The sequence below is a fragment of the Spinacia oleracea genome, chromosome 4, assembly GCF_020520425.1.
Source record: "Spinacia oleracea cultivar Varoflay chromosome 4, BTI_SOV_V1, whole genome shotgun sequence".
In the NCBI taxonomy this organism is placed as follows: domain Eukaryota; kingdom Viridiplantae; phylum Streptophyta; class Magnoliopsida; order Caryophyllales; family Amaranthaceae; genus Spinacia; species Spinacia oleracea.
The window spans coordinates 52,083,975-52,105,845 of NC_079490.1; the positions used below are offsets into that span (position 1 = coordinate 52,083,975).

Sequence of the window (21,871 nt, forward strand, 5' to 3'; positions counted from 1 at the left end):
TCCAGTTGCTCTTTCTCTTTGTCATTCTTCTCTGGTTGCTCTTTCTCATTGGCATTCTTCTCAATTTCCTTCTCCTTTTTAGCAGCTTCTTTCTTCAACTTTTCAGCTTTCTTCTCCTCTGCCAATTTTTTCTTCCTCCTCATTAACACACCCGGATGGACAGCTGCTCGTTTGGGATTGAAATTAGCAACATGCTTGAGAACTTCTGCCCTTTTGTCATTCATGTCTGATAGCACAAGTGTGGCACGGCTGTATTGTTTGGGAAAAAAAAGGAATAACATTATCAGCATCACTTTAAAGTTTCAAAAAAAATAAGGCTTATAAAAGTTAAGCTAATTGCAGTAAAAGTTAGGAATTTTGACATAAAAGTTATGATTCTAAAATAAAAGATAGGAATTTTGACATAAAAGTTATGATTCTAAAATAAAAGATAAGAATTTTGACATAAAAGTTATGATTCGAGAAAATCTATCCTCTTTCAAATCAGGACAACTACATTTGATCCCTTCAAATGTCAACATACTTATCATCGTATAAATTCCACAATCAAGGTCAGAACCTTTGGGATTCTTCCAATCAAACTCAACCTCCTCCATGGCGAACGTTCCAATATCACCTTCATGATTATGGGCTTTCTCATCAAGGAAATTACCCAAGAGATCACACTGAAAACAAAATTAAACACATTTAGTGGTTTACAACAGAAAAAAGTAAGTTGAACCGGTGATTCAACATTCTTAAATTGACGGGAAGTAATTACCAGAGTTGTTGAAAATTTTTCAAAGTCAATGATTTGAGCTTCATTATACACAAGATTGTCCACGTGTTGCATTGTTTTGTTTTTCAAATTCAACACAAATAGGAAAAAGTGGCGTTCTCGAAAAACAGGAACGGAAACCTACAAAAATAAAAACATATTGTGAAGTTAATAGATACACAAAAACAAAACTTAGACTACTGAAAGTAAACTTTAACTTCAGAATCCTAAACTTTAACTTCGTAAACCTTAACTTTAACTTCAGAGTCCTAAACTTTAACTTCAGAATCCTAAACTTTAACTTCAGAAACCTTAACTTTAACTTCAGAATCCTAAACTTTAACTTCAGATGCCTAAACTTTAACTTCAGAATCCTAAACTTTAACTTCAGAATCCTTAACTTTAACTTTTAAATCCTCAACTTTAACTTTAGAATCCTTAACTTTAACTTTAGAATCCTTAATTAAATTTTGAGGTGATGCACAAGTAATAACTGACCAGTTCAACACAGGTGATGTCAAAGCCAGTGTTGTGAATATCAATCCACTCTTTCCAACAAACCAGAAGCTGATCCATAGCAGCCGCGTTAGTTGAATCTTGCCAAAGAAGTTCCAAAATTTCCTAAAAAAGAAAACAAACAAATTAGTACAACATAAACATTTCATAACTTTTAATAAATATTTGTTAACTTTACCTAAAAATACCTTAACTTTTACTGAACTACTACACAATTTTAAGAAACTCACACTTTGACGGACACGAAAACAGAATTTGAAAGGCGGTGAGGCATTCCGCATTTCATTCACATTTATCATTAACGCCCAACACTTAATAATGGAAATATAGATCTCTTGATCTTCAGCAAGTGACAACATATCTTCTTTTTGTATCATATGTACTGGATCAAACCAGACCAAACTTTCCCTTAAAAAAATCAAAAATCAAAGTTGCTTTAATAAGTTAAAGTTATGTTTTTTGTACTTAAAGTTAGGATTATATATTAAAAGTTAGCCTCCACTTAGTAAAAATTAAGTTACATTATATAAAACAATTAAAAGACTTACTCTGCATCCACTACGACAGAATCATCCAGAAGGCAATAATCAGCAACTTCTTGATACAACTCAGGCATACCTTTCATGTTCCTCTTGTAAAAACACATGAAATTTCCAACAAGGAATGGTTCAACATTAACCTTACCACATGGAATTTCAACTTTAGCCTTGCCATTACAGAAAGAATAGTGAATAATGGAATGATAACCGATGGTTGGATCGTAAACTTTTAATGCTTTTGAAGTAGTTTCATGACTTGGAAGAGGGGCAACACTTGGAAGAGGGGCGACACTTGGAAGAGGTGCAACCGGCTGCTCAGATAAGTTTGGATGTACATCAACCTCCAGAGTTGGGCCTGTAGTAGAATCAATAAATAGAATGCACATTAGGTAAAAGTTAATCTTTTTCCAGTAAAAGTAGACTTTTTACATTAAAACTTTAGAACTATTTGCATAACTTTAACATTTAAACATACAACTGAATAAAATAGTACAATGTGTAAAATAAAACCGATTGAAAGACACACATCAAATGAAGAAAGGTAAAATGTTAAAGTAACACTTTTAGCAGTTAAAGTTAAGCTTTTAAAAGTAAAAGTTAGTTTTAAAATGACGGAATAGCGACTTTCACTTTTACACACATTTCCCATAACTTTAACATACGTAACTACAACTTTAACATAAACACCTACAATGAGTGAAATTAAACAGATTAGGGGACACATTGGCAAAAGAAAGTTAAAAATGTAAAAGTCAGACTTTTAGCTTTTAAAGTTAAGCTATTCTGAGTAAAAGTTAGGTAAACAAGAATAAGTGATTTCTTAACATTTAATGTAAAAAGTATAAAGTTTATATTGATATTTCTAACTTTTCAATATAGTAAACTGAAATATTAAAGTTAAAGTTGCACCTGCATTGGTCTGCTGAGTTGGATCAGCGATAGCATCAACAATAGGAGGTTCATCAACAATAGGAGGTTCATCACACTGTACAACAGTCTCGTTGCCAATTTCGTCAACATTTAGTTGATGAAGAACTTCTTCAATCTTTTTATTTGGACTAATATTCTGAGTTATAGCAGAAGGTATTGCATCACAAGCTACATTTGCCAAACCTCCTGGCATAGGCTGAAATGAAAGTACAATCTCAGCCAATTCTTGCATCATGGCATAATACCTTGGATCCAAATCATCATCAGGCAACGATGGAGATGAGCGGCGTTTCACTGCTTATTTAGCTTCAAGTTGTTTCAAATTTCCATTTGAAACAATTTCCAAATTCCTCTTCATTCTCAAAAACTCCGCATGGATTTCCTTCAAGATTCAGAAAAAGTTAGACTTTTTGAATTAAAAGTTATACTACTAAAAGTAAAATTTTTGTTTGAAAAGGTTCATGATTTCTACTTCAGAAACCTTAACTTTAACTTTAAAATCCTCAACTTTAACTTCAGAATACTTAACTTTAACTTCAAAATCCTCAACTTTAACTTTAGAATCCTTTACTTTAGCTTCAAAATCCTCAACTTTAACTTCAGAATCCTTAACTTTAACTTCAAAATCCTTAACTTTAACTTCAGAATCCTTAACTTTAACTTTAGAATCCTTAACTTTAAATTTAGAATCCTTAACATTAACTTCAGAATCCTTAACTTTAACTTTAGAATCCTTAACTTTAACTTTAGAATCCTTAAGTTTAACTTTGAGGTGATGCACAAGCAGTAACTTACATAATACAATTTTCTTTAGCTTTTACTGGAATAACCTTAACTTTAACAACAAATTTCAAAACTACAATAAAAAATTTAATAAAACATAAAATAACTATAAAAATGTTGAGAAGAAACTTACATCAGATGTAATTGATTGAATTAATGAATTTGACAATTGACCATCAGGAATGATGAACCGTATATGGTTATCTTCATCATTGGCAGCATCAATATTGCATGTTCTAGCTTTATCCCTAGCACAAATCTTGGCAAAACCATCTTCAAAACCCAACTTTTGACAAACAGGGTAGCTCACAGTATTTAATATACCACTACCAAAGCAAGCTGAATCCTTTTCCAAAACAAGCCTTTCGTAGATTTTGATACCAGACCAATGCTTCATCAACGGAAGACTACAACTCTCTACAATGCCCCTAAATTGAAGGCGATGAAAATAGAAAACTTGTAAAACCTATAAACAACCACCAACATTACCCTGACAGCCTGAAGTTCTATACTTCCTAATAGCTCGACAAAGTCTCTCATGGACATATCCACACCAATCAAGATTCTTTATTTCATCTACATCCTCAAGAACTTTAACTAAACCCAAATCAACAGTCCTATTAGCTATAGGAGCTAAGAAAACAGAGAATGCAAACATCACAAATATTCGCTTGAACATTTCTCCACCATCCACTAATTCACCCATCTTAATCTCCAACTGATGCAGTGGAATTGTTGCATTTTTTTTAACTTGAAAGTATTCTCTCCACTGATTTTTCAAACCTACATCCTTAGTCCTAGTGTTGCTGTCTACAATAGTCTTGTGAGGATGTAATGGAAGACGAAACACATCATGCACATCAGATGAAGTAAATATGAATTTCTTTCCAACTTCTATTTTAAATAACCAACTAACCGGATCAAAATGATCAATCAACCAGGGAAATAATGTTATATCTAACTTAGAAGTTTGTCTAGGTAAAGAAAACAACCACCCGAATCCAATTTCCAAAACAACCTTAATTTGATTTGTAGTGAATTTTTGCATGACAGTTGACAAAGCATTTGGTCTACACTGGGTAGTCATGTTTGAAGTACTGCAACCTCCATCCAAGCTGAATAAAAGTTAAACAGGTAAAAGTTAGACTTTTAGCCATTAAAGTTAGGTTATTAACAGTAAAAGTTAGGTTTCAGATGAAGGAAGACTTTCTTAATATTTACCACAAATACCATAACTTTAACCTACATAACTACAACTTTAATATTAAAAAGGAAAAAGTTGACTTGTAGCAGTTAAAGTTAGGTGAAAAAAGTCATAAAGGTAAAAGTTAAACTATTAGCAGATAAAGTTAAGTTATAAACTATTAAAGTCAGGTTTAAGATGAGGAATTATGTCTTAACTTTAGATCATTTTCGATAACTTTAAGGTACAAAAGTACAACTTTAACACAGAAAAGGTCAATGTGAGAAATAAAACAAATTGGAACACGTACACACATTAATTGAAGAAAGGCAAAAAAGTAAAAGTTAGACTTTTAGCAGTTAAAGTTAAGTTATTAACTATTAAAGTCATGTTTAAGATGATGAATCTATCTTAACTTTAGATCATTTCCCATAACTTTAAGGTACACAAATACAACTTTAACACAGAAAAGATTAATTTGGGAAATAAAACAAATTTTAAAACTCACATCTGGACATCATTATCAGATTCAACAGCAACATCAGCATCCACCTCAGCCTTAATCCTTGCCTTCTTCCCTTTGGCTTTTATTTCAAGCATCTCAGCCTTGACCTTTACTTTCTTCTCCATGACTCCCGACTTCTTCTTCCCTTTGTCTGTCGGTTTAACATGAGCCTCATCATCCTCATCATCACCCTCATCATCCTCATCACCAGTACCACCCCCATCCTCATCCTCATCATCTACATAAGCGTCATCTTCATCATCATCATCATATACATATTCATCTGAATCTGGATAATGTATCACCTCATCTTCTTGTAAAACCTCCCTCTTATTAGCAGTTTTAGTTCTCGGCATGATTCAATGATGTCAAAAATCACTGCAAAAGTTAAACTCACATTAGGTGAAAATTTTGGAAATATAAAAGTAATACTTTTAGCTGTTAAAGTTAAGTTATTAATAGAAAAAGTTAGGTCTTAGATAATTGAAAAAAGTCTTAACTTTAAGGGAAATTTCCATAACTTTATTATTCAGAACTTAAACTTTAACACAGCAAAGTACAACGGTGAAATAAAACTGACTGAAAGACTCAATTTAGCTGAAAAAAGGTAAAAATGTGAAAGTTAGACTTCTACCAATTAAAGTTCAGTTATTAACAGTTAAAGTTAAGTTAAATGAAATTAAATTAAGTTAGACTCTCTAACTTAGTCTTGGCTTCTACTAAACCAACATCAAGTATTTCTCAAGTGGATATGAAATCAAAAAACCTAAACTATACACATTCAAGTATTCAACAATTATTCCTTGTAACTTTGAATACAATGTTCTTCACTTTTAGGTGAATAACCTTAACTTATTACTCCTTCCGTCCCAGAATAGTCGTTACACTTACTTTTGCACAAAGTTTTAGGTGATACGTGGTTGTTTGGTTATCAATTATTATTGTATTGAAAAGTAGATGTGATAGGAGTTAGGCCCTTTTCTTTTTGGCTTAATTTCAGCTTCAAGACTTATTTGGCAGTTCAGTTCAGTTCAGTTTAGTTCAGTTCAGTTCAGTTCAGGAGCATTCAGTTCAGTTCAGTTCAGTTCAGGAGCATTCAGTTCAGTTCAGTTCAGTTCAGTTCAGTTCAGTTCAGTTCAGTTCAGGAGCATTAAGTTCAGTTCAGTTTAATTCAATTCAATTTAATTTAATAATATTAATAATAATAATTATTGTATTATTATTTTTATTATTATTATTATTAATATTACTTATATTATTATTTATATTTATATTATTATAATTATTATTATTTATAACTAATTATTTATTAATAATTAATATTATTTTATTATTATTTATTAATTAGTTACGGATTATTAGTTATTAATTATTTAGTTATTAGTTATTAAAAATTAATTATTATTATTATTAATATTTATCATTTATTGTAATTATTGAGTAATCAATTACATATAATAATTATTATTTATTATATACTACCTCTGTTCCTAAAAGTTCTTTACGCTTTCCGTTTTAGTCCGTTCCTGAAAGTTCTTTACACTCTACTTTATTCCATTTTTTCTCTCATTTGGCCCACCATAAATTATCCACTCACAATACTTTAATATTGATTTTCATCCACTCACATTGTTGGACAATTTGTAGCCTCTCATTTTCCCATTTGTTACCCCACCATCACATATTCACCAAATTCCTTAATTACCGTGCAAATAGTAAGCGTAAAGATCATTTAGGAACGGAGGTAGTAGTTATTTAGTTATTAATTAATAATTATTATTTAGTTATTAGTTAACATTTATTATTATTTATTATTTATTATTTATTATTTATTATTTAGTAATTATTAATTATTAATTATTTATTATTAAATATTAAATATTAAATATTAAATATTAAATATTATTTATTATCTATTATTTATTATTTATTATTTATTATTTATTATTTATTATTTATTATTTATTATTTATTATTTATTATTTATTATTTATTATTTATTATTTATTATTTATTATTTATTATTTATTATTTATTATTTATTATTTATTATTTATTATTTATTATTTATTATTTATTATTTATTATTTATTATTTATTATTTATTATTTATTATTTATTATTTATTATTTATTATTTATTATTTATTATTTATTATTTATTATTTATTATTTATTATTTATTATTTATTATTTTATTTATTTATTTCGGTAATATATTCTGTTAAGTTCAGTTCAGTTCAGTTCAGGAGCATTCAGTTCAGTTCAGTTCAGTTCAGTTTAGGAGCATTCAGTTCAGTTCAGTTCAATTCAGTTCAATTCAATTCAGTTCAGTTCAGTTCAGTTGATTTCAGTTCAACTCTAAAGAACAGGCCCTTAGTGGGGTATTTTTTAATTGAATGAGAGAGGGTGTAGGGACAAAAAAAAAAATTAGTGGGAAGAGAGAGACAATATGGGGGTGTTTGGTTAGGAGAGGTTTGAAGGAAAAAGAGCTTTTTGGGGTGAATTAGAGGTTTGACCTTTGGAAAAAGCTAATTGGGAGTGTTTGGTTAGGAGAGGATTGGAAGAGAGTTTTGGGGTGAAAAAGCTAATTTTGGAAAAGCTAAATATATGAGCTTTTTGCAATTAGAGGTTTGAGAAAGTGGATGAAAATGACTATTTTGTCCTACTATTGGCTATAATTACAACCACTATCAACCTTGGTACTCTACATATTTTTCTCTTAAAAACATTAATCACACTTTCTTTTTCATTTCACCATATTTACTAGATTCTTTTTTGTTGTAATAAATTTTATATTAGTACTTTGAAGCAATTGAAGTATATTGCAATCATGCTTAAAATTTCATTAGTACTCCCTCCGTCACATAATTATCATCCCGTTTGACCAAAAACACGGATTTTAAGAAAAGTGGAATAAAGTACAAATGATGATTGAGTTGTATGGAAAAGTGGAATAAAGTACATGTGAAAGAGAATATAGTACATAGGAAAGTGGAATATAGTACATGGTTGGGGTTTTCAATTTATTTTTAATTAATATAGTACTCACTCCGTCTCTTTTTGTTTTTTACGTTTGGTATTTTTCACGTGTTTTAACGAATATTTAATTTGCATTGAAATCCCTCAAATTTTTTATTTAAACAAGATAAATTACGTTTATTTATAATGTTTTCACTTTTATCAAAATTCTGATATTTGGAAATGAGAAAAACTTAATGTCTCAATGGAAAAGTGTGAGAGATTAAATGACCCAATAAATTTGATTGGTTAAAATAATGATTGGACACAAATTTTGATAGAATACTAAGTTATTTATGTGATAATATAAAAGGAAATGTAAAGAACATTTTGAAATACCCAAAAAGGAAAACGTAAAAAACAAAAAGAGACGGAAGGAGTACATGAGAAAGTGGGGACCTTAGTAGTCAAAATTAGAAACAAGACTATAATTTTGGGACGCCCGATTTAGAAAACAGGACAATAATTTTGGGACGGAGGGAGTAATATTTATCTATTTGAAAAATATATATTATTTAAAAAATTAAATAAAGAATAATATTTTTTTAAAATAAATTTATTTTATTTAATCAATGTTTATTAGAAAATAGAGAGAGAAAAATTAACACGGTAAAATATTTGTCTATTAATAAGAAACAAAGTATGTCAATGTCCTTAAGGGTCATTTTGCATATTAAACAGCTAACAGCTATCAGCTAATTTACCAAACACTTTTACACAAACAGCTAATGCAACCAGCTAGTCAAATCAGCTAATGCAAACAGCTAACCGTTAACAGCTAGTCAAAACAGCTATCAGGTAACAGCTCCTAACCAAACAGGACCATAATAAAACTTACACGTGTGAGTTTATGCAGATTACCTAATATGAACTTGGTGTACAATAATTGATTTATTTTTTCGCGATTGTACACCCAATAATTCATTGTACACCCATTGGCCATTTTAAACAAGATTTTGTGATGTTGCAAAATCAATTGATTTGTTTTTGACGAGGTTGCACCAAAAGGAGGGCGTCAAAATGTCTAGGTTCGTTTCATGTAAATCCTGGTGTTACAATTAAAGAAAAAAAAAAAAAAAACTGGTGGGCCTCCTATGACCTGCTACACCGCTTCCTTTCTCTTATTTTCACTTCATTGTTCAAACTTCAAAGCAAGCTGCAAGATTTTTCTTAGGAATAACACCATTGCTAGTTTGTTACATAGAGAAAGCTGCCTAAACCCCATGAAAATTGGATCCACAAAAACTGGTTTTTACAGTTATCCTGTTTCTTTGTCTTAGATTTCAAAAAATAAAAAATACGATCTTGCTGTGAGTTTTGCAATTGGGTTGAAGATATATTGATGAATTTGAAAGTGGGAACTTCAGTGGGGTTTTGTTGTTCTTGCTGTAATTGACTTATCCAGGTTAGTTTTGGTGTATATTTCTGCAGATATTCAGATTTTGATTTCCATTTTTAGCTCGTTTTTCTGGGTTTTTATCAATTAAAGATTGAAGAAATAGCAAAGGGTTTTTACTGAAACAGTGGGATTGTCAAATGAAACAGCAGAGATTTCATTGAATATAAAGATGGGTATTGGCCTATTGCTGATTTTCTACCAAATTTAATTGTTTATGGTTGAAGGGTTTGCATTATCAATTCCAGGCCCAGCCAGTTGTTAGAAATGAGATTTTTGTCTAGGTTTTTTATGAAGGATTTGTAATTGTTATATGGATTGAGAAGAAGTGTGTTGTTATTGATGCAATGATGAGACTGATAGCCATTGGATTGTTGGTTTGCACTCTCATATTATCTTCATCTACCATTGGTTGTGGATATTCCCATTGTAATTGTGAGGATGAAGGGTTTTGGAGCATTAATATCATTATGGAATGCCAAAAAGTGAGTGATTTCTTAATTGCCATTGCTTATTTTTCGATACCCATCGAGCTCGTGTATTTTATTAGCTGTGCAAATATTCCCTTCAAATGGGTCCTTGTCGAATTCATTGCTTTCATTGTTCTGTGTGGAATGACCCACTTGCTCAATGGATGGACTTACTATGGTCCTCACTCATTTCAACTCATGATGTCACTTACAATATTTAAATTCCTAACAGCTTTGGTGTCATGTGCCACGGCTATAACCCTTTTAACTTTGATCCCTCTTTTACTTAAACTGAAAGTTAGAGAGGTGTTTTTGACGCAAAATGTCTTGGAATTGGACCAAGAGGTTGGGATGATGAAGAAAAAGAAGGAAGCTAGTTGGCATGTTCGAATGCTCACTCGAGAAATAAGAAAATCACTCGATAAGCTTACTATATTGGATACTACTTTGGTTGAACTTTCCAATATATTAGACTTGCAGAATTGTGCTGTTTGGATGCCAAATAATATTAAGACTGCAATGAACTTGACCCATGAGCTGAAGCCTAGCCCCTCAAATATCTTTCCCCGAAATATCCCAATGGATGATCATGATGTTCAGGAGATTCGTGATAGTGAGGGAGTGAGGATTTTAAGACCGGAATCAGCACTGGGAGTGGCAAGCAGGGGTGGTTCGGAAGATTCTGGTACTGTAGCAGCCATTCGGATGCCTTTGCTGAATGTTTCAAATTTTAAAGGTGGGACTCCTGAATTAGTACAGACATCTTATGCCATACTAGTTTTGGTTCTTCCAAGCTCAACTGATAGGGTTTGGAGCCATCATGAACTAGAGATGGTGGAAGTGGTTGCTGATCAAGTGGCTGTGGCCCTTTCTCATGCTAATGTTCTTGAAGAGTCTCAGTTGATGAGAGATCAGCTGAAGGAGCGGAATCGTGTTCTGCAGCAGGCTAGGAAGGACGCGATCATGGCAAACCAAGCAAGAGATTCATTCCAGAAGGTTATGAGCCATGGAATGAGGAGGCCAATGCACTCGATTCTCGGTCTTCTTTCAATGTTTGAAGAGAATATGAATTTTGAGCAGAAAATTATGGTTGACACCATGGTGAGAACTGGTAATGTCATCTCAACTTTATTAAATGATGTGACAGAAATATCTGCAAAAGACAATGGAAGGTTCCCTTTGGAGATGAGGCTGTTCCACTTGCATTCCATGATTAAGGAGACTTCTTGCTTGGCCAAGTGTTTATTTGTGTATCAAGGGTTCAGTTTTTCTCCTGATGTTCAGAGTAGTTTGCCTGCTCAGGTGATTGGTGATGAGAGGAGAACTTTTCAGGTTTTACTACACATGGTAGGGCACTTACTGCATTTTTCAAACAAAGGGGGTTTGATGATTTTTCGTGTGTCTGCCGAAAATGGCAGTGTGGGAAAGAATGATAAGTGGGGGATGTGGAGGTCGGCTACTGTCGAGGAGTACATTAAAGTAAAGTTTGAGTTTGACATAAGTGGAGGTTATCTGACAGACACTATTAGGAGAACCCAGAATGATTCAAACAAGGAAGTATTGAGCTTCAGCATGTGCAAAAGGCTTGCTCAGGTCAGTGTTTCAAAACTCCCTTCTGGACTATCATTTGTGTCATTAGATGTTTGTTTTATCTCAAATAGGCCTCTGAATTATTGTCTTCTGGGATTTTCACTAATCTACCTTGCTATCTTTGCATGGTTATTTTTCTGAAAAACACTTATCAATGGCTGTTCACATGGTTCTCCATGGTTGTGATGTTTCTGATATGATGAAAGTGTATGGTGTGTGTCATTTGAAACTGCCTATTGCGTCTTTCAAAGACCATGTTAGTAATGTGCTTAAATTATTCTCATTCTCCTAGTATATTTGATGCTATGTCTAATTTGCTTAGGGTTGTTCCTGACTTCCTGGAAACTTGAAATTATTCTATTTGTTGTATTCGGTTTTGAAATTGAATCTTGAACTTGGTCCCCAAATTTATTGTTTGACAAACCTTAAATTTGAATTTTGTCTTTGCTATTTGGGAAGTCAATCAAATTGTGATTTACAAAATTTAAATTCTACAACAATATCATAGGAAGTAAAGGGATTATTATACATAAAGTGCAGGAACTTTGAAAATAGCTCTGTAGTCACATCACTCACATATTGCTGGATACATCCTTGGGGGTCCACCAGCTGATGTGCTTCAAAATCTGGGTACCTAGCACTGGTTTTGTAATCCATTCACTATATCTTTGTTCTCCCAAACAAAAGATCATTTGGCCGCTTTTCCCTCAACACAGACTATACATGCTGCTTTTTTTTTTCTGTGTCTTTGAGTTTGTAGATGTATTCTTCAACCAAATTTAACGAAAAATTCAATTTTGGTTAATTAATGTATCTTCTTAAAAACTTCAACCTCCCTTGCGTATGTTGCATTATTTAAAACCCGCAACTCTAATAATTCTTTTACTGAAAGAAAAATGCATGGAAACATAAGCAAACACTTATCACTTAAATAATCAACAAAAATGTCAATGTTTCTAGTATGTGAGGTTCACAATCAAATCAGCAGCAAGTACATGACTACATGCACACAAAGTTCCCAATATAACTCGTAGAGGTTTGCATGGGAAATTCTGTTACAGGTTACTTAACCTTAAACACACTTTTTCTGTATCCTTTTCCGCAAAGACTGAGGTCCAGGCTCCAACTGTTACAGATATCTGGAACTACTTATTGGTTAACTACGTAAATATTTGGAGGGAAAACATGAAAACTGACGAATAAGAAATGCAAGCCAACGAGGCTTCATTTCAATGGTACAGGCAAGTCCGCAAGTAACACTTTTTCATGGAATAGAAGGCTGGATAGATCCATGGATTAGAAGGCTGAATAGATCCATGGCTTAAATGAATTTAAAGAAACAACTAATGAAAAAGATGTTGACCCAACTTAAGATTCCCACAACACTTTAAATGAGCAATCAGACACCACCAACAACTGAAATATACGCCCTTTTGTTGATCCACTAATTAAGGCTCCAATCTATTCGACTTATTTTGTTTGAACTTATAGGTCTGAACTTATCTTATCGTATCGAATTTATTTTAACGTATTCGAATTTATTTTATGAAAGAAATTTATTTTGTCCGAAATAAAATTATTTGTATGTGACAATGTCTGAAAAAAACTTACTTTTTTCTGAACTTATCTTAATTTATTTTAACTTATCTGAACTTTTACCTTATCTTATTTGAACTTTTCTTATTTTCTTAATCTATTTTGTATGAAATAAGTCAAAATAAGTCGAATAGAATACAGCCTAAATGTAGCTCATGAATTTGGTGAAATAGCCTTTTCTTGTATTAAGCTTTTAAAAGCTCCATATTATCCACCTAAATGTAATTTATGAGTGCATGTCAAACGTAATGTATGGCTAATAAATTATTGGAAATATAATTAATCCACCTATCACACCACAAACTTGAAGACTAAAAACTGAATAAAAACAGAAATATGAAGCTCATACTTTCGTACTGCAACAAAATAAAGCAAGTACTATAATTTGATAGAAATCTTATACCCATTGTTTTGGTTTTTCATGTTTTGTTGTCTAACTTGACTATCATGTAACACTATCTTTGCTTTCAAGGCCCTCCGCTTAAGGGTGCAAATGAGCCGATACGTTCGTGAACTACTCGCGAACAAGCTCGGTCAAAATTTTGACCGATCAAAACTCGTTTGATAAGTTAATAAACAAGCTTGAACAAAAAAAAATTAAGCTCGTTAAGTAAACGAGCCAAGCTTGAACAACTTCATGTTCGGCTCGTAGATGTTCGTGAACAACTCGGTAAGTTCTTTTGTAAGGGTGATTATGTTCAAGTATATAACTCGTTAAAAATTTGTTCAAGCTCGACAAAACTATATGACATTTTATAACCATTTTAATTTCTTTCTATATCTTTCAAATGAAATCAAATTTTCGTTACGTAAAAAATTTGTCCATGTAATTTTACTATAGCAAGATTTGAAAAAACTTGGATGCATAAAGTTTTTGTTCTAAAGGTAATTTAAGGCTCGTTTATTATCAAGCTCGAGCTCAAACTCGAAATATAGATAAGCCTGCTCGTGAACAAAGCTCGAACAAATCAAATTCTTACCGAGCCAAGCTCGAACAAGAATTTTTCAAAACTCTTTCAAACTCGAGTTAGTTTGAACACTAATAATCCTTATCAAGTTCAGCTTTAACAGACCAAAATTCGGCTCGACTAGACTCGTTTGCACCTCTGGCTCAAATCTCAATCCGTGTATATTTGGAGTCAATGTGTACATATCATGTTTCTCTCCCTGTTTTCTTACTGTAGAAAGTGTTCTTTGCTATCTTAAAGGATTACATATTTACATGAAATACTTGTTATTCATGTACTTTTATTGCTAATATTTTTCAAGAAAAATTAGAAATTATTGGACTAAGTGTATATTGAACTTTTAGATAGCTTATGTTTTACTGAGGATGCCTGAGGGCATAAGCCTGCTAAATCCTATCCCGAGTTTTACTCCCTCGATTGTTTTGATAGTTATTGCACTTTCCTTTTTGGGGTTGTTTGCAAGTAGTTATTCCACTTCCCCTTATTTAGTACGGAGTAACTTAATCTCTTTGGATGACAAACTTGCCCCACTTTTAAGCTCATGAATGCTAAACCCAAATACTCATCTCTTCACCTCTCTTTTACTTTTCTCTATTGCATGGGTTCCTACACTTTCATCGTAATTTGTGTGTCAAAACCTAGTGGAACAACTAGTAAAAAACAGAGGGAGTAACTAGGTGCAGATTCAGCATCTGGGGTGCAGCAACATCCATGAACTTCCAAAACATTTAGGCTTACCATGAAGGAAAAAAGAGAACTATCACCATAAGTGAACTCTTATTTCTTAAGGAAGTAAGAATGTTTCTAGACACGAGTTAATCAAGTCATTCAACGGTGACAATCAGAAGAGGTAAAACGAAGATCATTTATTTGTGTCAAGGAATCTATCTTAATGCATGACAATGAGGGAATCGTAACAAATTTTTGCAAATCACTGAAACCCTATTTTAGGAAGAGAGAATCAACTATTGAATGCAATAAGAAATTGAAAGTTTGAAACTATCTTTTTCACTGAAAATTGACTCCCTCTTTCCCAATTTAGAAAGCCCCCTTTATCATGGCACATAGTTTTTGGTAGAGTTTTGGAGTGTGGTTGTCAAATATTATTTTATTGAAAAAGTAGGTAGAATGAAAGATAGTGGGTATTATTTTTAATTGAATGAGAGAGGTGTGAGACACTAGCTTTTAGTGGTGGGAAGAGACAAGTAATAAAGTAATACTTCCTCTGTTTCAAAAAAATTGTAACACTTTCACTCCTGTCACTATTCATTTACTAACTTTGACTATGGGTTTTTACAATTTATTAAAAGCAAATGTTATAAGTTAAATGTTGGTGGATTGATTTCATTGTATATTTTCATAATATTAAATTTTAAGATTAAAACAAAAAGTATGATTAGAGATATTTAAGGTCAAAGTGTCTTGGCAAACGTGCTAATCGAAGTGTTGCAATTTTTTTGAAACGGAGGAAGTATTAAAGTAGTGGTGGGTCCTTGCCAAAAAAAGAATGGGGCAAACTAAATTGAGACGGATGAAAAAGGAATGAGGACACTCTAAATTAGGACGATAGGAGTACTATAAAAAAAAGAGATGTGAATAGAGAAAAGTGATAACGAGAAAGAAATTAAGTTTATCAAAAGATACTCTGAAAGTATGAGAAACTAGGTACCATGAAAATCTAGAAGGGAGAACCAAAGGATATTCTAAAATATTGACGCTTCAAGTAGACCAGGCAAACGGCTCGTCTTGATAGGTTTTAGATCGGATCAAGCCGGTTCAGGTCAATTGGGGCAACTCCTACTTCAGGTCCTATGCGGGTTTGGGTAGGATTTAATTCGGTTTATGGTTGATCGGATCGGGTCTAGGTCGGTTTAAGATTTTGGATTAATTTCGGTTCGGTTTGGGTCATGTCGGGTCGGTTCACACCGAATCGGTTCATATTCGGGTTTCTCGGGTTGGATCGAGTTTTTCGAGTTCTGATCCAGTCAGTTTGCTTTAGAGCTTTAGATTGGTCATCAATGATATAATATTCAATTATTATTGTTATTGTTATTATTATTATTATTATTATATTATTATTATTTATTATTATTATTATTTATTATTATTATTTAACAAAAAAGTAATAAAGAGCATATATGATACGGGGTTTATTGGTTTATGGTATGAGAGTTAGGGTCAGTGTATAAAAAAGCGCAAAGCGCACTAAAGCAATATGAGTCCTAGAGCTTAAGCGCAAGGCGCGGGCTTCATTGAAGTGAAGCGCACTTTTTAAGAATTAAAGAGTTTTACTATTATGAATATATATCTCACTAAAACAACCACAGAAATATATAAACATCAGAATTGCTTTCAAAAATATATTACTCCTTGCCTTAACAAAAATATATTACTCCTTGCTTTAACAAAAATAAAGCATATAACATAGTGTTTATCCAGAAGCTAGAAGCTAGGGTCGGCTGTTGTGACTGTTGTCTTATTTTTTTTTTTTTTGGACTATTGGTATACTTTCTATTGTTAAGGATTAATAGGGAGTGGTCCAAAACACAATAACAACATATAAAAAAGCTTTCAACGTAAAGTAATAATAAAAAAAAAGAATTTCAATGAAGCGCCAAAAGCGTGCTTTATGCACTTCGCGGGCTTCATGCGCTTAAGCGCGCTTCGGCGGGCTTAATCACAAGAGCTTCGCTCAGACCTAATTAAGCGTTTTTCCCTAGAGCTTCGAGCTTCAGGGCTTAAGCGTGCTTTAAGCGCGCTTTTTTAAACACTGGTTAGGGTGAACAATAAATATTACATTTTCTCAATTTTACAAGTTATAATTTAGGAGATTCTAGTCTTACAATAATCTATAAACTAGAAGCCGAGAAATGAGACATAAAATAATAATATGATAAATAAGTTATAAAATCTTGTGTTATGTAGTATAAGCTATTGGTAAATTTGATCAAGTTGTTCTTCGATTTGGATTGGATTCGTTACTTCAGTTCGGGTTACTTCAGTTTCGGTTGAAGATCGATTCGATTACTTCGGTTTGGGTAAATACGGGCCAAGTCAATTTCGGGTTGGTTTCGGTTACGGGTCAGAATTTGGGTTTCGGGTTGAGCTTGGGTCGTCAAAATGGGTCCGAATAAGCCGGTCATGTCAGCTTGTCGGGTCTAGCTTCAAACAGTGTTGAGTGGTGTGTTGAGCCAAATCGAGAAGAGAAGACAAAGTTAAATGCAAGTAGAATACGAAACAAACTCCTCTTGTGAAGAGAGTTACCAAGAGAGAAACCTATAGCTCGAAAACAAACGTCGATGAAATCAAGCTTCCAGATACCTGAACATATATGGAGTCATGTTATTGATAAGGGAGAAGAGCTATCAAGAGAGAAATAGAGATACTAGAAAGGAGATGCTTCAGGCTTTAACAAACAGAGCCATTAAAATGTAGTTCTAGATGGAGTTCTAATGGTGGCTGGAAGGTCTAAGCTGAAGTAAAAAACTAAAAATAGTTATTTAATATACTGGGATACTGAAAAGGCTGTAGCCTGTTTGCTTGTTTCTGTGATTTGAAATCTAAGAATTTGGTCAGAAGTTGAGTTTCTTTATGCATGTGTTGGGCTTGTGCTTAATCTTCTTTGTGAACACTTGCAACTTTTATGATCAAATAGTATATATGTCTTTCTGGTTTTGTTTTGATATATACCAAATTGTAACTTGTATTCTGCATTCACAGATGATGCAGGGTGATATATGGATATCTCTAAACTCAAATGGGATACCACAGAACATGACTCTTGTTCTACGATTTCAACAACAAAGATATATTCCTGAAGGAAACTTATATATGACAGAGCACACAGTTTCTTCAAACTCTCGGTTCAGAGGGTTGAAAGTGTTGATTGCTGATGATGATAATGTAAATCGGACAGTGACAAAGAGACTGCTAGAGAAGTTAGGGTGTGAAGTATCTGCTAGTTGTTCTGGTTATGAGTGCTTAACTGCATTGGCTCCCTCACAAAACACTTATAGGGTTGTGCTACTTGACCTTCAGATGCCTGAAATGGATGGCTTTGAAGTCGCAAGGAGAATCCGGAAATTATATAGCCGGAGTGGTCCGTCTATTATAGCAATAACAGCAAGTGCAGAGGATAATATATGGGAGAGATGTTTACAAATTGGGATGAATGGTCTAATAAGGAAACCTGTGGTCCTGCAGGGAATAATCGACGAGCTCCGAAGGGTCCTCAGATGATCAAATTATAGGAGGATTAGGTTTTTTTTACCCCTAATTGGGGATTAGGAATGTCCATTATTTTGTTTGCTAACTGCAGTTCTTGTTGAAGACACTGTTGGAAACTCTAGTGTAAAATAACTCTTGTGCCATTTCATTAACATTATTGTCTACTATGAACTATACATGATTATACATAGCAATAAAATACAACATTCTTATTGACATTTATTTATAGCAATGTTGTGCGTTTCAGTTACTTGTCAAGAAATAATTAAGAGGACGTAAAGAAATGGTATATTATGTTCTAGCCCTTTGAGATCACGGCAAATATAAAAGCGGATATGAGCAAAGCATACGACAAGATTAAATTGGATTTCCTTGAAGAAGTTTTGACCAAGATGAGGTTCCTCACAATTCTAATCAAATCTATCATGAATTGTGTAACCTCAGTTTTAAACACGATGGGCACCTACTTCCTTTCAGTGTTCAGGTGCCCTGTGCACATATTGAACAAAGTAAAAGGCATTATTGCTAGAATTTAGTGGCTGGGAACGAATAAAGAAGTGGGTATACATTGGAGAAGATGGGATGTGCTAGCAAAGAGCAAAAAGGAGGGAGGTCTAGGGATTAAGGATCCAAGGAAATTCAACAAAGCATTACTAGCCAAGCAGGGGCGGAAGATCATTAATGACAAGCAATCACTCTTATCAAAAGTCTTCTCTAACAAGTACAAGGTAAACGAAGAAAACTTGTTCCATGACAACTGGGAGAAGAAAAGACAAGGAACCTGGGGATGGAGGGGCATAAAATGGGGTCTTGAGCTGATAAAAGATGGCAGCTACTGGGAGATGGGAGATGGAAGAGTGGTACAATGGAACCAACCCTGGGTGCTAGGGGAAAAGCCTACGTGGAAGACAAACACGGGCCAATGTGACAACAATAATGAACCAGTCAGATCCCTAATAAAGAGTAACAATGAGTGGGATAAGGAAAAATTACAACAGTGGTTCACGAGAGACACTATCAGCAAAATTCTTACCATAACACCAATGGATTTGGAAACAATGGATACCTTATTGTGGAAAAAGGAAAGAAATGGGAAATACTCAGTGAGGAGTGGTTATGCCATGCAGAGGAATTCTAAAGAGGAACAACCACAAAGACATCAACGACATGATTGGAAAACCTTATGGAAAAGTAAATTAAACAACAAGTGGAAGATCTTCCTTTGGAAAACTCTTAATAATGCATTACTAGTTGGGAAAGAGTTTATAAAGAGAAGAATAATCACCGATTCAATGTGTAGATTCTGCAAGCAAGAGATTGAAAGTGTGAAACATCTCTTTAGGGATTGTATGATTAGCAGGCACATATGGGCAGCGGGACGGCTAGGATTGAGAACTGACAACCAAAATCATGTCCCTCTGGATATCTGGATTTGGAACTGGATCAGAATGTTCAAAAGTCAAAGGGATGATAGTTTTGATAGACTTGGATACTTCACCGCAACTATTTGGGCAATATGGTGCACGAGAAACGACATCACGTTCAACAACAAGAAGTGTAATATAAGGAGCATAATGGAGAGACTGGAGAACGATTACAGGATGAATGTGATAAGCACAGATAAGATGGAGCAAGGAAAGAGCAAGAAATGGAGTGAAGAACCTACGGAACCACCAGGGTTTGAAAGTAACAAGAACTTGGAAGAACCACCAGGATTTGAGAGGAATCTTCAAAGGAAAAATCAAAGCATACACCATCTCATTGGAGATCGTAATGATTGTGAAAGGGAAGTGATTGACACTCATGGCGAGCTCAAAGGAAAAAATGAAGGACAAACTAGCTGGCAAGTTAACTCAAAAGAGCAGGATAGAGGAAGCATTAAAGATTACTGCAGCAGCAAGGAACAAGCAGGATTGAAAGCTGTTCTCCAGGGGATTTCTGAAGCCAAAGAAAGGAATTGGAGGCACCTGATCATTAGACCTTCAAGCACAAAAATAACAAACATTCTCACTGGGAAGGATGAACCAAGTACTGATGGAAGAAATATCCTGAACAAAATCTATCTTAGTATTAAAGATCTTCACTGTCTAGGTATCTGTAATAGGAACATCACAGGGAGCTAAACTCCTTTTTCACTTCTGTCAAAAAAGAAAGATCACAGCAAATGATTATTCAATTCCAACGAAGAATTTCGCAAAGAAATAACTTCGAGAAATGATAATTGCTTTGGGAGAAGTGAATTTCTTCCTTATAATATGATTACCTCTCAGACCTGCGCCAAAATGTTTGCGTATAGCCATTTGTTGCACTTTTGTCACACTTTCCCCCATCCACCTTGCTGCCGCCGCCCGTATTGGAGTTGCAAACTGTCAATATCTTTGTAAATAAAGCGTGACGTTATAAATTTCATGTACTTACCTCCGTTCCTTGAAGAGTTAAAGATGTACATATTTCATACTACCTCCGTTCCATGAAGATGTACATATTTTCCCGTTCCTTGAAGATGTATCAATTTGGAATATTTTGTATATTGTAAACTTTATATACTTTAAAATCTCTCTTATCCTGGAAACATCATCAGTCAGGAACTTTCACAATCAAATCAGGCTTATGCTTTCCTTACTGGTCTATTGAAGGAGGGATATATCCAGGCAAATGGTATCTCAAAACTTATATGGAAACTGAAAATTCTTCCCAAGTGGAAGATTTTCCTTTGGAAATTGTTGCACAATGCAATATCTACAAAGGATAATCTTTCTTATCGTGGAATTAAAGTTGCGAATGTTTGTGACTATTGTGGCTCATTTGGTGAAACGATTCAACATATCTTTAGATTTTGTAGCCTTGCTAGGTTGGATAATAGTTAGGTCCCCTGGCTCTTAGCTTGGATAATAGTGATTCTATTCCCTTTGGTGAATGGATACAAAGTTATATCCTGCTCTTTTATAGCGAGGATGGTGCGGGTAGCTCGAGAATTGTGGCCTTTGTTGCAACATTATGGAGCTTATGGATTACTAGGAATTCAAGACTCTTCTCCAATAATTCGGGTCATGCAAGGAGAATCCTGAATTTCATCTCCAAGGAGATTGATGATTGTAATACCTTCAAAAACAATCAGGGTAGAGCTGGAATGAGAGATCCTTCCTTGGTTTCTCAACAACTGAACCAACCTCCCGGGTTTCACCACGTTCAACTCGGCAAGGAGATTTCGTTTTTTTCCTAACTTTGTTTTGCAGGTAGATGGATCATGGGACAAGCAAACCAAGCGAGCTGGTTGAGGATGGGCGTTTTTGGAGGACCAAACAAGTTCGACGAGGGATGGAGGTGGCTCATATAGCCTGGCTCAGTCCCCCCTCCACTCAGAAGCTCTAGCATGTCTTGAGGGGATTCG

At 33.7% G+C, this 21,871-nt stretch overlaps 1 protein-coding gene across 1 annotated transcript; it reads left to right on the forward strand.

Annotated features, from left to right (window-relative positions):
* Nucleotides 1-9,276: 9,276 nt before the first annotated feature.
* Nucleotides 9,277-18,702, forward strand: LOC110799689 (protein EIN4). Its single transcript, XM_022004966.2, has 2 exons — nucleotides 9,277-11,692; nucleotides 17,974-18,702. The coding sequence occupies exons 1-2, from the start codon at nucleotides 9,977-9,979 to the stop codon at nucleotides 18,490-18,492; spliced, it is 2,235 nt and encodes a 744-aa protein (XP_021860658.1). The 5' UTR covers nucleotides 9,277-9,976; the 3' UTR covers nucleotides 18,493-18,702.
* The last annotated feature ends 3,169 nt before the right edge of the window (nucleotides 18,703-21,871 follow it).